At 36.9% G+C, this 14,822-nt stretch overlaps 2 protein-coding genes across 2 annotated transcripts in view; one reads left to right on the top strand and one right to left on the bottom strand.

Annotated features, from left to right (window-relative positions):
- The window catches only part of LOC128369683 (dynein axonemal heavy chain 8-like), a 34,500-nt gene extending 25,364 nt beyond the window's left edge, over positions 1-9,136 (bottom strand). Inside the window, exons 1-22 of the mRNA XM_053330762.1 lie at positions 9,095-9,136; positions 8,831-8,965; positions 8,368-8,452; positions 7,827-7,978; positions 6,955-7,141; positions 6,591-6,754; positions 6,102-6,278; positions 3,680-3,793; positions 3,453-3,560; positions 3,228-3,329; positions 2,968-3,114; positions 2,691-2,888; positions 2,477-2,553; positions 2,303-2,402; positions 2,067-2,186; positions 1,847-1,982; positions 1,532-1,719; positions 1,369-1,449; positions 969-1,085; positions 675-794; positions 351-486; positions 63-160 (exon numbers count right to left, since the gene is read on the bottom strand). Coding sequence (XP_053186737.1) covers positions 63-160; positions 351-486; positions 675-794; positions 969-1,085; positions 1,369-1,449; positions 1,532-1,719; positions 1,847-1,982; positions 2,067-2,186; positions 2,303-2,402; positions 2,477-2,553; positions 2,691-2,888; positions 2,968-3,114; positions 3,228-3,329; positions 3,453-3,560; positions 3,680-3,793; positions 6,102-6,278; positions 6,591-6,754; positions 6,955-7,141; positions 7,827-7,978; positions 8,368-8,452; positions 8,831-8,965; positions 9,095-9,136 — 2,784 coding nt within the window. The remainder of the gene's footprint in view (positions 1-62; positions 161-350; positions 487-674; positions 795-968; positions 1,086-1,368; positions 1,450-1,531; positions 1,720-1,846; positions 1,983-2,066; positions 2,187-2,302; positions 2,403-2,476; positions 2,554-2,690; positions 2,889-2,967; positions 3,115-3,227; positions 3,330-3,452; positions 3,561-3,679; positions 3,794-6,101; positions 6,279-6,590; positions 6,755-6,954; positions 7,142-7,826; positions 7,979-8,367; positions 8,453-8,830; positions 8,966-9,094) is intronic.
- A 1,530-nt stretch (positions 9,137-10,666) lies between these two features.
- LOC128368821 (calreticulin-like) lies at positions 10,667-14,357 on the top strand. Its single transcript, XM_053329705.1, has 9 exons — positions 10,667-10,827; positions 11,271-11,372; positions 11,641-11,844; positions 11,950-12,044; positions 12,238-12,447; positions 12,668-12,781; positions 12,884-13,027; positions 13,117-13,209; positions 13,335-14,357. Exons 1-9 carry the CDS (start codon positions 10,731-10,733, stop codon positions 13,548-13,550), a joined length of 1,275 nt encoding a protein of 424 aa, XP_053185680.1. The 5' UTR covers positions 10,667-10,730; the 3' UTR covers positions 13,551-14,357.
- Positions 14,358-14,822: the final 465 nt, after the last annotated feature.

Raw genomic sequence — 14,822 nt, 5'->3', positions numbered from 1 at the left:
CATGTTTATTGGTATACTATAAACACCATGAACAACATTTTGGTGTTAATAAACAAACTTACCTTTTCAAATTTGATTGCTTTATGTCTATCGGGACCTTCTGAAGTCATTATCTCCTCCTCATTAGGGGTCTTCTGGATGTCTCCTGTGAACTTCCATGCTAAAACATTTTATAAGTAAAAAAGTTAAGTACATACTGTACCCAACACACCTTCTAATTGAAAAAGTGTGTCCAAGCATAAATTAATACGTAAAATAATACACAAATTATGTTTGATTTTAGTGGATATATGATGGTTATTTATGTACTTTTGACTTGCATGCAACTATAAATAGGAATTTAGGGGTACCTGGGACAGGTTCCTCAGTCTTCTTGGTGCCTTTTAATTCATAAATGTCACTGAACACATTACACAGCTCCTTCACTGCATCTTTAACATGACCACATTTGTGGTCCAATGTCTTTGCCCACTCCTTACACTGAGTCTAAAAAAATGATAACACAATGACTGTAATGGTGACTCAGATATAATAAAAAACTCTATAGCATACAATTTTATACTTGCCCCACTACTAAGTGTAAACTTAAAAAGCTGAACCTACACTTGTATATACAACTTTATGTAATGAATTTATTTGGAGGACTAAAATAAGATGGTCATTACAGTCCATACCTCATTAAGGTCAATCAGGTGCTGCACTGAACAAGCATGATCATCAGGAAGCTTAATCAGCACAGTCTCTGAGATGTCTTTAAGGATATCATCAATGTGTATCTTACAGATATCCCGCACCTGAAAACAGAAAATGTAGCATAGAAAAATTTCTAAGAACTGATTCATTTCTTATTTTCAGAGACTCATTAGTTTTATCACTATAAACAGTAAATTAATATATTTGATGTTATTGCGATATCCATAACTGAAATGGAGGGACAGCTCACGTGTTGTTTTTATTGAGTAATGTACCTTCTTTACAAGATGTTTGAGCTCAAACAAAGCAGTGTCAACATTTTGAAAGAACTTGTCCAGGAGGAAGGATGACCAGGTGAGCAGCACTGACCCGTGGCGAAGTGCAGATTCCACCTTGTAATTTATCATAAAAGACAAAGCATTGATAAATTAAAACATAAACACTCAAAAGATTAAAAAATCCATTAAAATATGAACAGCTGGTTCCACATGTATTCAGTCTGTGGCAAGAAAGCTTATTTACTGAAGGCACTAATGTTTGTTTAAACTGACTGATGAGTTGAACTATTTATGTTGTAGTTGAGGACATGAAATTGGTTATTCTTCCACCATTTGATATTTTTGTATTTAATTACATTTAATAATTTTAAGTGTACTGTATTTACAAACTGCTTACATTTTTTATTTTTGAAGCCATCAAGCTGGTGAAGTCTGGAGGTATGCTCTCACAAGTGCTGTCATAGTCTGCCAAAATGGTCTATAAGAAAAAATAAAGTATACAAGTCATTTTATTTTAGGTAACTCATCCCACTGTGACAAAATATAACAACATATTTTACCTGCAGTCTGAGGTGATTGGCATTTATGCTGCTTTCCAGCTTGACCAGACGTAAAGCCTGCTTTGGAACCTCCAGACCCATCTTTAACAAACACTTAGCCTCCCGAATGACCTCAGTTACTTTAGGATCAAAGTTGACGACTAATTTTCCGGTCTTTGGGTGACGAACCAGCAGTGTAATATTCAAGACTGAAGAAGCAGATTATGGAGAAAATATATTGAATGAATATTAACATGATCTTATAATGCAACCTAAAAAGGAGTATTGTGTGGCATCAAGGGTATGATAATATTAGATCAAGGCAAAAGAACCAACCATAATCCAGCTTTGATACTTCACTCATCCATGCTATGTGGTAGACAGACTCAAACTCTACTAATGCAGCTGCAGTCTGATTGTACATTTTGACCACATCTTGTCCCTCAGGACTGCACAGGATGTCAGAGTTGTTCTGTTGATCATGACATACATGCAACAATGAAATATTTCAGTACAACAATTTTGTGTTGTTTTAATGGGAGAAATTAGGTCTTACTCTTATGTATGATATGGGTTCCTCTATTTTTCTGTAGAGGTGCCTGACCCAACCAACCCTCCCAGCCACAGGAGGCATGTTTCTGGCCAAAGAAGGGTCATCTCTTTGTAAGTCATAGAGCTGCAAGAAAAGCAGATATACACATAAGCAGATCAACACATAATCAAAGTCCATGTTAGAACAAATCTGATTATACTATGTCAATTTCTTTTTATAAACTCATGCAAATGGTATACCTTTTTCACAAACTCCACTTCTGAGGCATAGTGCTGAAGAATAAGACCCACAGTATTGGATATTTCTTTCTTTAGACAGGGAATGTTCAGCCTCTGAAAACTACAGGTAAAGGAATTCATTAGAAATCATCCAGTTTACATAATTACAGTCATATCTGAATATTACATACTGACCGCTGTATTAGGCAAAGAGATTGCTGAGATGTGATGATGTTTGAGAAGCATGAATTCATAAATGCCCGCAGCTGGTTCTGTAGATAAGGGTAGCAAATAATTTTATTCTACCGTACTTCAGAAACAATGCTGAGTATAAATAGGGAGATTGGAAATAGGGGCTATCAATACCAGAACAATTTGCAGATTTAGAGAAGCAGGATAAAATACATACCTCAATGTGGCTGACTTGAGTCATGAACTTAGCAAAATCGGTTTCGAATTCAGCTGTCCTTGGAGCCAACATATCATACTGCTTCCTTTTCACATTCATGGATATAGTGTGGAATTGTCTGGCCAGAACCTCAATGCCTTCAATGTTTGATTTGCTGAGAGATTCATACGTCTTGAACACGGTTATTATTTGTATGATCTAGAAAAGATGATGCTTATTGTTACTTGATGAGGCTTTGTGGTAAGAGGAGGAATAAAAATGGGATCTTGGATTGTACCTTTTCAAGTTGCTTACAGAAGCCCTCAAACTTGCAAAAAATCTGCATCTCTGAGACCTCAAAGGACTTCTTTCCAGGTCTTTCCATTGTCTGTTTCTTTGTTTTCTGGAAGCAAGACTGATACTCCTGATACAAGCCGATACAGTCCTGCCAAAGACAAAAGATAAATAAAGCCGTAACATGTTGATGTCAATGTGTGTTTTATTCAAGCCTCACTAATGATAAAAAAACAATGTTATCCATATGGGTGTGATCATTACCTGCATTTTACTGATGATGTCTTCGGCATCTTGGTCCCATATAAGACGAGTGCCATCGTCAGTAATATATGATCTGCATGCTGTGACCATCTGATTTGTGACCTGATACATTTTTGGAGGCATTAAATTATTAAAACATCACAAAGAAAACTGTGTCCTTACATTATATATTTTGATCAGAACTACATTTTCTGAATACTACTCAACTCAACTGAACTCACTCACTTTAATGAGGAGTGCAGATATTTTTTCACTTGTATTGTAGTACTGTGAAACACTGTAAATCATTTGAATGGCACTGATCACATTCTGCACACTTTTCATCATGGTGACCTGAAATCATACAAACATATTATTGACAATACTGTGTCTCTAAGGAAATTAATTTCTAATAAACACACACTTTAATGATGACGACAAAGTGTTTATCCTCTACTGTTTACTGTACATACCGGGTCACTGTTGTAAAGAGGTTGACAGACTTTCTCCAGTGTGTACAAGAATTTTACATTGTCTTTTGCCTCATTGGCACGATCTGTTATCCTGGCATCCAGCTCCCTCCACATCTACATGGTTGAAAAGGTTTGGTTAAATACAATCCTGTGTATGGCTTGATGGCTTTTGAAGTTCCTATTGAAGTTGATAGCTGATATCTTGTGTCAATATTTAGATATGAATTTGAGCCAATGTATACATAATGATTACTACTTCCCCATAATAGTATTCTTATTATAAAGGGAAGGACTCTGAAAAAGCTAGGACTAATTATTGTTGTTTTTCTTATATACAATAATAAAGTTATTAAATGAACAATATGACAGAGAAAAGTGAGCAATTATCCACTAGAATTAGACATTTAGAATGTATGTTCTGTACATGTGCCACTTTAAAACACAATATTTTTCACTTTACAACCTTATGAAAAAGTGAACCAAACATTAACAATTTATCACATATCCACAAATGCCAATTAAAGGTTGAATATGTAGAATATTTATTAAAAGCTATATTTAAAAAAATAATAATACAGCCACGGGGCGTTTTGAGGGGTACAGAATGAAAGTATTGCTTTTCCATAAAAATAAAAAAAAATTAGTCTGAATTAATATTTTTAAATTTTTTTGACGGTTCGACAATGACGTTCTGACACGATCTGTGTACATTGTACCAGCCAATTAGCGGCCGGAATTGCGGGTTGCCAGGGTTTTCTGTTGTTCCGGTGCAGCTACTGTAGGCAGGCACTGGGTGAAATGGAGTTGTAAACAAGCAGAGCCGTGTTGGACTTACTAAAACCAGCGTTTTTTGCTCTCAAGTACAACTTTTCATCACAAAACTTCGAAGGTAAGACAGAATATCTGTTAGTAGCTGTAGATAAGTGGTTATTGACCTTTGTATTGTTTGGCTGCTGGTTCACTGAGGTTTTAGCACAATAATAGTGGTACTGTTGAACTCGCCAGGGTCTTAGCTTTCATATGAGATGCTATTTGTTTGTGTACCATGAAGTATCAAAACGGTAGCAATGGAAATGTGGAGAGTGGGTTGACTTTCTGACGCTATTCGGATTTTGATATTTGATCATTAACCTCTTAACGCACGCTGTTCCGTTCACGGGACAGGACGGATGTTAGGAGGTAGCCACACGTTCTTCTGAATGTTTTAAACACCAACCCTTAAACATATATATTCATGCCGTACATCGTTGGAAAGCTTAGATTGTTCTGATTCATTCAAGACCACTCACGACTTATATGGTTGCTCACAGCCGTAATAGTATTAGCGATTAGCTCCGCTAGCCACTCAGCTAAGTGAGAAAAGCTATAATGCCTACATACCTTCAAAGTCTTCCCTTTATCCACAACGATCATCTTATGACACAGGACTTTCTGTACAGCTCGCCAAGTATCCATTCTTGTGAAATATGAAATCCGTTTCCATAAAACCGGAATATTTTCCTCAATATGTCCATGTATTTAGTCCAACACGTAATGTAATAACACAAATAACAAACCATATACGGTCTGTTTACGTCATTTCCTGACCTGCGCGTCCATCTCAGAGTACACGTGACTAGATGTTTACGACCGTGAGCCTCTCCTGCTTCTGACGACACCACACACAAGCCAATCGGTGCTTAGGATTAGGCAGTACATGCAGAGACATTGCTGCTACTCCCACTGGCGTTACAATGTAATGTACCTCGGTGGTTTCAAGCAGAGACATTATAATAAGAGTTTCAAGTCAGTTACAGCGAGGGTATGTTCGCTTCCTGTTTTCAAAATAAAAGCACCAACTCTATCGTTATGGTTTTCTTAATAATAAAAGGCAACGGGTGTTTTATTTTGTGAAAATGACCGGAAGTGCGTTACTCGCTACGGCTAACTTGAGTGGCTCCGAATTCGCAGGAACAAAACTTTAAGCAGATGTTATTTGGACAAATGAGCGTCACATTGTGGATCTAAAGGGATACTTTCTCGCCTAAAAAGGTTAGACATGTGGATAAAGTGGTATATTTACAGAGTTAGAGCTAAAATAAAATCCGGCACCGGACCTGGCAACCCGACTGCTGGAATTACTTTTTGGTTGTTGCGACTACGATCTCGAGACATTAGATGGCGTTGTTCTGCTCATTCTACATATTCTACCTTTAAGGTCGAAATCAGTATGTAAAATGCAACAATAACCTTTTTTTAATAATAACATTGAAATACATTTTTTCGGGTTTTAATTTCGCAGAATCTATTAGTATACTACACTGAGTTTTTTTTTTTTTTTTTAAGTTTTGAGTGACGCCTTTATCTCTACACAAACCTTGATCAGACAACCAAAAACTTCTTAATGTATTACTTTTTAGGCTGAACACTCAAGTATCCATACCTTCATAATTTTGGAATGGCTTATATGTAGCACCATTACAACTGCCTTGCACTCTGGGCCTTTGATGTGACTGATGATGGAGTTGAACCTTAAGGACATTCTTTTCCAATGCTCTAACTCACTCAGCGGCCCTGCAGAATCAACTCCTTTCCTCAGCTGATCACTCTCTATAAGGACCTGATGATCACAGATACAGAGAAAGATTAGAATTTCTTTTCACAGGATAGCAATTCAGTTAATATATAGTAAGATAGTGATAGACTTAATATTTCAAAATATAAATTCATTAATCATGAAAAATCTATGTATAATTTAATCCAGTTTTTACTATTATTTTAGACAGGGTGTATAGATCCCGATCAGGCTCTGAGATTGACATCTCAAGTGTAATGCATTGTTGAATCTTAGTTTTTGATACCTCGGATTACATAAATTGAATACTTCCTTTTAGAGTAGTAATAGAACAAATAAGATCTTCATTTAACCAACCTGCTCGATTTGCTTATACCATAGCATCAGAATTTCTTCCAGTCGATGCACAAGGTCAAAGTTGGCAGCCGCATCTTTCATATCTTCAAGGGTCGCCAATTTAGTGAAGTCAACATCTGTGACTGTATATAGATGAACGATACTCTCATTGCTCATCTGGATGTCTGGGGTACAAATACAAGAGACAAAGTACAAGATCATCAAAACTACTTAAAGACCACCATTTGGTTACAGTAATGGCATTGTTGCAACAAATGACAATTTAAAAGCAATCAAGTGTGATTTGCCAATAAAAATGGTGATGACAGGTTAAAATTATAATTCTAAACATCAAAACAAAATTTGAAAGCAAAACATGATTTACCATCAAAGGAAAGGAGACAACGTTGTATGGTGTACTTGAAGTTTCCTATAATTTTCGCTCCATGTCTACACTTCTCTAAGACACCCCAGTTTTGTGCTGCATCAAGAGCTGGTAGCAGAAATTTGAAGGCATTCCTGGTTCCTTTCAGGAGACCCTCTGTGGCATTGACCATTGAAAACAAGATCTCCTACAAAGCAACAAGAAAAGATCATTGATCACTTCACAAAATTAAAAGGCAAAAAAGTTCAAATTTGTGTACTGCTAATTACATGGTCATCTGGAGCGAGCATCTTCCTAGGTAATTTGACAAAGTTTCATTAGTTCCATCTAACTGGGTAAAGTTATACTAAATTGACAGTTTAGTTGAATACAATCAAAAACTGTAAACTCCTTAGACATGATAGAATATCAACATAAATCAATCACACAAAATTTGATAGAATTTTGACAATTGGTGCACTCTAACAACATGATGCATTTAAATTGCCATAAGTCAGTTGTGATGATCCTGTCATAGTTGACATTTTTAAAAATGAATTAATGTACAAAGCCCCAATATGCACTAAACCGTGGTAACCTTGTAAACTAATCAATTTCTATTATTAAAATTAACTTATAGTTGTCCAGCCTTCGTGGATTATGTTCTAAACTAGAGTTTTCTAGTTTTATTAGAAATATAAATTAAAAAAATGTGTTATCAAAAGGCACTGCAACACTCATAATTGTTTCATTGTTACAAATTGCTATGTAAGCACATTCATTGATTCAGTGATTCATTATAAGTTAATTATCTAATTCTTCACAGCTTTATTTAGCAACAATACATTTAATACAGTTACAGAAAAGACCATTTTACACATTACACTTCTTACCTCATGTATGTTTTCTGGATTCACAGGAATGTCCACTCTGGTCCGTGTGAAAGAGCAGCAAATGCCTGTAAGGCATGTCTGAGACAAATTGGCTATAAATAGCCTCAATACTTTTCCCCCTTTGGCTGCCCCAGGATATGAGCGGCCACACTCTGAAATTAAATTCAAATGATTAAAGACATAAGAGAAGAGATTAAAAACGGAAATGGACATGTACATTAACATTACTCAATGCTTATTTAGACTTACATTTGAATATTAACCAGTATGGATACAAGTACAATCAACTATGTTTACTAGACAGTACAGACTTATACCCAAATTACACAGATGAACCATCTAAAAATGCCATACAGTTCACATATGGACCCACAGATGATCACTTATGAGTGCTTTACAACCATCTGTCCTGTGGGACTTGCTGCTATTATTTTATCATCTATTAAAAATATCTTCAACTTGCTTGAAGAGAGTCAAGTAAAACCAAATTACAGTGACATAATGGCTAATGTGTGACAGTTGAGAATGATTATCTTCCTACCTGTTCCTGGGACTTCAGACTCTTGATACACAAAGGAAATGGTTTTACAACCTCCTTCGGCAAAGAAATTATCAAAAGCAGCCAGCTGTTCAACAATTGAAAAGAGAAAGAAATGATAACTTAGACACAAATGCAGCTTAGGGATAAAAGACATTCAACCAAAAACACTATGTTCTGGTCATGTCAGTCAACAAAGTATAAACGATCTGACCCACATCAAAGCTCCTATTTATAAGACTGGACTGGAACATTTCTGTTATTCTGTTTTCCCCAACGGTATTGTAGTATTAAAAGTGCAAGGTGCAACTGGAGCATATTTTCCCCAAATGCAGAGAAGATCTCGTTATGTCAGTGTTGTCATTTATTTTGATCAGAGACCTGACTGGTCATAATCAACACAAAACAGTCCAAGTCCTATGAAATATTCTGAAACTCCATAACAAAGACCATAGGACACACTCACAGATGGAGAGTCTAAAATAAAGTCCTCTACTGCTGTTGGCTCCAACATCAGCCTATCAGCCAGGACATCAATCATGTACATGTGTGCAGGGGCGAGGAGCTTCTTTCGCTCTTCTCTTGCCTGCTTGTATTTGGCCTGAGGATGATAAGCAGTGTTAATGGTAGTAACTTGTTAAATTAATAAATGCAGTGCCGCATGAATTGTGCTTAATGGCATTGATTGCCTGCATTTCCTATGTCTGTTAAAGATGTTACATGTATTTACCTGAGAGCCATGCTTCTTTGACTTTGGTTCATGTGCATCCATTGTGAGCTCAGGCAGAATCCTCTTTCGCTGCTGAAAGACTCAGTTTTGCTTATCCTCTCTGAATTCAAAAATAAGAAAAAAGCCTGACTTGATACTTGTGCTTTAGTCTTAGGCCATTATGTTGACTTTAATGAAGCCTCAGAGAGGTGGGATACCTATAAACTGATATATTAATGACATTTTTGAGTAAATTAGTGCAGTTAAAAAAAAATCGGACCAATATTCATGACGAAGAGTTTAATTTAAGGGGTAACCATTAGATATGTTGTCCCACCCCACAAATACACACATCATCAATGAAACTGACTGTTGAGCTAGGTTAGCATAGGCTGAACATAGCGTCAATACCTAACCTACCAATATACTCCTAGCGAACTTGAAGTTAAATTAAAACTACATAAATACAGTTTAACAGCTATTACATTGGTTAACTTACCTATACTAAGGTTCCTAACACGTTTACGTTGGTTTAACTAAAAACGTCAATGTCACATATCATGTTAATAGACTGTTAACTTGTTTCTGTCCTTACCAACACTTCATTATCCGTCACAACGACAACTTCCTTTCAAACACATTTTTTTCTGACTGTTTGAGTCGCTTTCAGGTGTAAAAGGAGTCGTTGGTTTATGTTTTTTTATGATTTTCTCACTAAAATCAATATTTCATGGCCCATTAACTGGAACCGTTGTGCAGCCGTTAGTGCCAGACGTGACGTTTAAAAAATAACTCTTAACGTTCCTAACGGTTCTTTTACTACTACTGTCTTCAGATAAAGTAATGATGCTTGTCAGATAAAGAAATGATGCTCGTCCAGGTACTTCCTTTCAGTAATAATTAAACTTGACCTGTAGTTGAGTTACAAGTGATTCATTATAACTGGCATAGGCTACATAAACTTGCAAAGTGATGACGCCAAATAAGGAAACTATTTTTATTTTCTGTGGAAGCCCATTTCCACCAATGTGATGAAAAGATACTAATTAGTATATCAAAATAATGACTTAGTATCTCAAAATAATGAGATACTAATAAGTCATAAGTTATTATTTTGAGATACTAAGTCATTAATTTAATATAGTATCTCATTATTTTGACAAAGTTTCTCATTATATTGACTTACAGGTTTTTTTTCCCATCACATTGGCGGAAATGGGCTTATCTAATTTGCCAGTTCAAAAGTCGACATGAAGTTTTTGTAATATGCTTTCTAGTAAATGAGTAAACCAAATCATGGTCATTACGGTAAGTAACTCAGATTTCTAGTAATGATTAATGCTTCCTGGGTGCCTGGAGAAATGTTTTTTATTTACTTTTGTTATATTTGGCGCCCTCTGCTGGACTGTTGCTGTAATAACAAAAATGAATTAACCTGAATAACAGCGGATCCTGGATCAGCCTGCGGACAGGACCTGTGTTTCGTGGTCTACTCTGATTGGTCCAGACCACACCGTCCTGTAGTCCAATAGCGAGCAGACATCTGTTCGCTGGAGCGACTCTAAAATATCCCCCCTTCCTCTCTTCCTCCTTCTCCATTAAGATATTCACCATTTAAGCAAAGGGGTTACAGTCAGCAGCGGACAGTGGAGCCAAGATGGGGAAAATGCAAGTCTTAGGTGTAATTGCAGTAATGTTAGTGGTTTACAGCGTACATGCAAAGGTTTACTTTCGGGAGGAGTTTCTGGATGGTGGTAAGTTATGCAGAGGAAGTCATAATACTGCTTGTGTTAGTTAATTCATTGCACGTTTAGCTTCACTGTTAGCCCATCTTTCAGGTCAGAATAATTAGTGTGATTTTTTTTCCTAAACTCGTATTCTCATGAAACTAGGATTCTTCTTTTTCAATCAGCAGTTCATTAAATAATACCTTCACTGTTTTGCATTTTTAAGTCTAAGCTAAGTTGACAATTTTAGCTTGCTAACCTTAGCAAGGCCCCGACAGCTAGCAAACTGTTAATTAAATAGCAGAGTTAAATAGTTGTAACCAGAGTGACAGTAAATTTAATAAACGCAAATGAATGAACAGCAGGTTAATGTCACTTATTTTGGGGAAGTACCTCTTGAACTTAAGTCTTGAAATACGTGTCCTAACTGTTAGACCTCGTTGAACTTAATAGTCATTTTTTCTATTCAGATGAATGGAGAAGTCGCTGGGTGGACTCCAAACACAAGTCTGACTACGGAGAGTGGAAATTGACGGCTGGCAAGTTCTATGGAGATGCTGAGAAAGATAAAGGTAAACTTTCTTAATGTTGAAATGAATTATTGATCAGTCACCTGTCATTCAAACGTTTCCTTTGTGTAACTACTGGAGGATATAATGAATGAGTTTTTAGAGAAAGTTTGTTTGTTGCTACCTTATTCTGCAGTAAATTACTGCTTACACAGCTCAACCTCAGTGCTGTAGTTTTGTTTGAACAGCTCATCTTACCTCCAGCTTAAGTGCAGTGGTTTCTATTGTGTGCCTGAATTAAGGATTTCTTTCACACTTTTTTGTTGTTCAGGTCTGCAGACAAGCCAGGACGCTCGTTTCTATGCCACCTCTGCCCGTTTTGAGCCTTTTAGCAATGAAGGCAAGCCTGTGGTCATCCAGTTTACAGTCAAGCACGAGCAAAAGATTGACTGCGGTGGTGGCTATGTGAAGGTCTTCCCTACTGACTTGGAGCAGACTGCCATGCATGGAGATTCCTCATACTACATCATGTTTGGTAAGTGATTGTTACCAGAATTCAGACAGCAACTGTTGCAGTCAAATGGCTACAATAAAATAATTTGCAACTTTCAGTGATGGTGTTCTTTTTTTTTCCACATAGGCCCTGATATTTGTGGCTACAGCACCAAGAAGGTTCACGTCATTTTCAATTACAAGGGCAAGAATCATCTCATCAAGAAAGAAATTAAGTGCAAGGTAATTCTGGCATTTTAAATGTGAAAACATTCTTCTTCTCCTCCTCCTCATTATTATTATTATTATTATTATTATTATTATTATTATTATTAGTAGTAGTAGTAGTAGTAGTAGTAGTAGTATTATTATTATTGTGAAATACAAACACACACTCCACAAGTGGATTAATCCAAAACACTTCTGTTTCTTTTAGGATGATGAGTTGTCCCACTTGTACACACTTATCCTGAATCCAGACCAGACCTATGAGGTGAAGATTGACAACAATAAGGTAGAATCTGGCAGTCTGGAGGAAGACTGGGACTTCCTGCCTCCTAAGAAAATTAAGGACCCCGAAGCCAAGAAGCCAGAGGATTGGGATGACCGTGCCAAGATTGATGATGCTGATGACACCAAGCCTGAGGTGAATAAGCTCACTAACATAATTGTGCTGCCATTAGCTTGTAGTTAATCAACCTTATCCAGCATAAAATTTCCTGTGTTTTGTCTTTTTGGCACTGATCCCGATAGGAGTCTTAAATGCTATCAAATCAGATTTGATGGAAAAATGAACCAGTTAACAGAAAACATTTTACCGTTCAATGATCCTGCCTTAAATCAAGGATTTATTATTTCTTCTTTAGGATTGGGACAAATCTGAAAACATTCCAGACCCTGATGCTAAAAAGCCTGATGACTGGGATGAGGATATGGATGGAGAGTGGGAACCTCCCATGATCCCCAACCCTGAGTACAAGGTAGGTTTGCTTGGACTAGAGTCTGTACTACTGTGCCTAAAAATGTTTGGCATTCAGTCTACTGATGCCTTTGCAGCATAATAAATAGCTTTTATATTGCAGGGAGAATGGAAACCCAAGCAGATCGACAATCCCAACTACAAAGGAGCCTGGGTGCACCCTGAAATTGACAATCCTGAGTACAGTCCTGATTCAGACATCTACAAGTTTGAAAAGATTGGCGTTTTGGGTCTTGATCTTTGGCAGGTGAGCGAGAGAAACAGATATTTTTAAATTTGTATTAATGTAATTGCTGTAATGATGCCAAAGCTAACATTTATTACGGTTAATTTCAGGTGAAATCTGGTACCATCTTTGACAACTTCGTGATCACAGATGATGTGAAGGAAGCAGAAGACATTGGAAATGAGACATGGGGTGCCACAAAGGTATGCCGGGGCTACGATCCATACTTGCATATTTAGTAAACCTGTATAACAAATGCAACTGTTACCTGTGTAATACAAATTCAATTAGAAGACACAGCTTATGATTATCTGGACTTTGTCTGCAGGAACCAGAGAGGAAAATGAAACAGGAGCAAGATGACCTGAAACAAAAAGAAGATGAGGAGAAAACCAAAGAGCAAGACACAGAGGCTGATGAGGAGGAGGACGAAGACATAGATGAGGAGGAGGACGAAGATGACGATGAAGATACAAAGGACGACATGGAGGATGGACCTTTAGAAACAGATGATGAGGAAGTAAAGGAGAAAGATGAGCTTTGAGGAGGTCTGGCCAGATAGTTTTTCTGTCCCACCTCCTAGAGAAACTCTGTCCTTTTTATTTCCCAGGGGTATTGTGGCTGCTGTGCATCCTTTCCCTGCGATTTGGACACAACCCAACTTGGGGGTTTATGTAGTGAAGGGTGGGAGTGGGTGTTTATGGACTTAGTTTCTCTTTCATTTTGGTCATGATGCCACCCTGTTGCCTCTAAGCTGCTGGGTACTTTCTAAGGTTTTCCACCTTCCACCACATCCATTCCTCACATGCTCTACCAGCATTTTAGTAAGACAAAGAATATGGAGGCCCTGGCATCCACGGTTGTCCTTTTTAATTGCAGATTCCAGAAAGTTTGTAGATGTCAAACCATTCAGATTCCAACATTAACTTTATTGTCCCCAAAGGGAAATTTCCCCTTGCAGCAAGGTAAAACAAAATGCACATAAAACAAAATGTGTAAGATCAAACAATAACAGATAGAAATCCAGACTGTAATATAAGGTAACTTATTCTGGTTACATCTGTGGCACTGACTTTGTTTTTCTTTCCCCACTCTATAAGGCAGAAATGAATGAAATGTTTGGACATAAATTAATCTTCATCTAAGTGTACAATGCAGTTGGTTTTCTACATTTAATGATTCATCATGTTTTCATGGTAATGTGATGGGTCCTGCATTATATCCTGAATGTCTGGAGAAACAGATGGTGAGCCCCTGGTGTGACTGATGACATCACTTAGGGTCACACGCTTATTTTTATTGGACAGAATGTTATTGATACCAAAGTTTTTATTAAAAGATTATAACCATATTGGTGTGGTCATATTCTGTACTGTACGTAGTCGTATTTTTAAAGTATGTAAGTTGACTTGACAACTACAGTTTGTTCTCATGTTTCACATAAAATGAAAAACAAAACCTTGAACATACCATATTACAGTATTGATACCAAGATGAATTGCTCTGAGAAATGGCGGCTGTATAATGGTAAAAGCCTACTCAATCTCTGATGTCAGGTTTCATATGATGCATGCAACTACAGGAAAAAATGACTAATAAGATATGACTAGGGTTTATAAAATAATAATAATTCAATGTTGCTGTTTTAAAGGAATAAATGGTAAATTCATGGTACGAACCTGGTAATACAGATCAGTTTACAAAGATAAAAACTGAATTGTTCAAGTGTTGCTACCTTTAAATCTGGTTACCACCCCTGCCTACAATACATTTTCCCGTAAAGGCTAGTCCCTCTCAGCATCAGTCACTGCTCCCA

The sequence above is a fragment of the Scomber japonicus genome, chromosome 12 (genome assembly GCF_027409825.1).
Source record: "Scomber japonicus isolate fScoJap1 chromosome 12, fScoJap1.pri, whole genome shotgun sequence".
Classification (NCBI taxonomy): domain Eukaryota; kingdom Metazoa; phylum Chordata; class Actinopteri; order Scombriformes; family Scombridae; genus Scomber; species Scomber japonicus.
Note: the sequence above shows the minus strand (reverse complement) of the source record. Positions and strands in the feature narration are given on the sequence as shown.